This window comes from Henckelia pumila, chromosome 4 (assembly GCF_033568475.1).
Source record: "Henckelia pumila isolate YLH828 chromosome 4, ASM3356847v2, whole genome shotgun sequence".
NCBI lineage: Eukaryota > Viridiplantae > Streptophyta > Magnoliopsida > Lamiales > Gesneriaceae > Henckelia > Henckelia pumila.
Window position 1 is genome coordinate 95,949,552 of NC_133123.1, and position 1,474 is coordinate 95,951,025.

Here is a 1,474-nt window from a genome sequence, read left to right on the forward strand (position 1 = left end):
TTACAATACTGCAATTACAAGTACAATGGAACTACTGAAATATAATATAATCATAATAACTCCGGATGCTCAGAACGCATATGACTCTCCAACTCCCAAGTTGCTTCCTAATTACCTCGACGCTGCCACTGAACAATTACCAGAGGAATGCGCTTATTTCGAAGCACTTTGTCTTTCCTGTCAAGAATTCTGAGCGGTCTCTCCATGTATGACAAATCAGGCTCCATCTGAACCTCCTTCGGATGCAGAATGTGCGACTTATCTACCACGTATTGACAAAGAAGTGACACGTGGAACACGTTATGAATACCGAAAATATACGGCGGTAACGCCAAACGATAGGCCACATCCGCTACTTTCTCCAAGATCTCGAATGGACCAATGAATCTCGGCTCTAGCTTTCCCTTGAGACCAAACCTCATCACCTTCCTAAAAGGTGAAACTCTCAAGAAGACATGTTCCCCTTTCTCAAAATGAAAAGGTCTATGTTTGGTGTTGACGTAACTTGCCTGTCTATCCTGTGAATTCTTGATCCTCTTCTTGATCAACTCAAATTTATCCACAATTTGCTGAATCAGTTCCGGCCTCTCAACCTGTCTCTCCCCTACTTCATTCCAGAATAAGGGTGTTCGACAACGGCGACCATAAAGAGCCTCAAACGGTACCATGCCAATGCTGCGATGATAACTATTGTTGTAGGAAAACTCTATCAACGACAAAAGATCATGCCAGGATAATCCAAAGTCCATTACTGAAGTTCTCAACATATCTTCCAATGTTCGAATAGTCCTTTCAAACTGACCGTCTGTCTCTGGGTGATACGCTGTGTTGAGAATCAAGGTAGTACCCAAGGCTCGCTGAAAACTACCCCAAAAACGTGAGGTGAACCTCGGATCTCTATCACTTACAATGCTCAACGTCACTCTATGCAAACTCACAATATCCTGATTATAAAATCTCGCCATGCGATCAAAACTTAACTCGCGATTGTACGAGAGAAAATGAGCAGACTTGGACAATCTGTCCACCACAACCCAAATATCATCACACTGTCTGGAGGTCATTGGCAAGTGGGTGACAAAATCCATCGTCATATGTTCTAACTTTCATTCTGAAATCTCCAAACTATGCATCAGAACACCTGGTCGATGATGCTATACCTTAACCTGCTGGCAAACAAGGTAACGAGAGACAAACTGATACACACTATGCTTCATACCTTTCCTCTAGAATCTGGTACGGAGATCCTTATACATCTTGGCAGTGCCTGGGTGCACGACGAATCTACTACGATGTGCCTGAGATAGAACTTCGTCTCGCAGGGCTTAGTCATAAGGTACCACGACTCTGCCAGACAAACACAACAATCCGTCTACCTTAAAGTGAAATTCGGACGTGTTGTCTCCCTGAACAAGTCTTGCTAACTTCTGCGTCTTGGAATCAGAAAACTAAACCTCTCGGATACGAGTGAACA

At 43.4% G+C, this 1,474-nt stretch overlaps 1 protein-coding gene across 1 annotated transcript; it reads right to left on the reverse strand.

Moving 5' to 3' along the window:
• LOC140861429 (uncharacterized) lies at positions 1–1,088 on the reverse strand. Its single transcript, XM_073264448.1, has 3 exons — positions 909–1,088; positions 116–653; positions 1–8 (listed from the first exon to the last, which is right to left on the reverse strand). Exons 1-3 carry the CDS (start codon positions 1,086–1,088, stop codon positions 1–3), a joined length of 726 nt encoding a protein of 241 aa, XP_073120549.1.
• Positions 1,089–1,474: the final 386 nt, after the last annotated feature.

What these genes read in the sequence shown, in the direction of transcription:
- LOC140861429 (XM_073264448.1), bottom strand. Translation starts at nt 1,088, where the DNA reads ATGGATTTTGTCACCCACTTGCCAATGACCTCCAGACAGTGTGATGAT. An exon ending in ATAGAGTGACGTTGAGCATT is followed by an intron (nt 654 to 908) that starts GTAAGTGATAGA and finishes GTACCGTTTGAG; the next exon opens with GCTCTTTATGGTCGCCGTTG.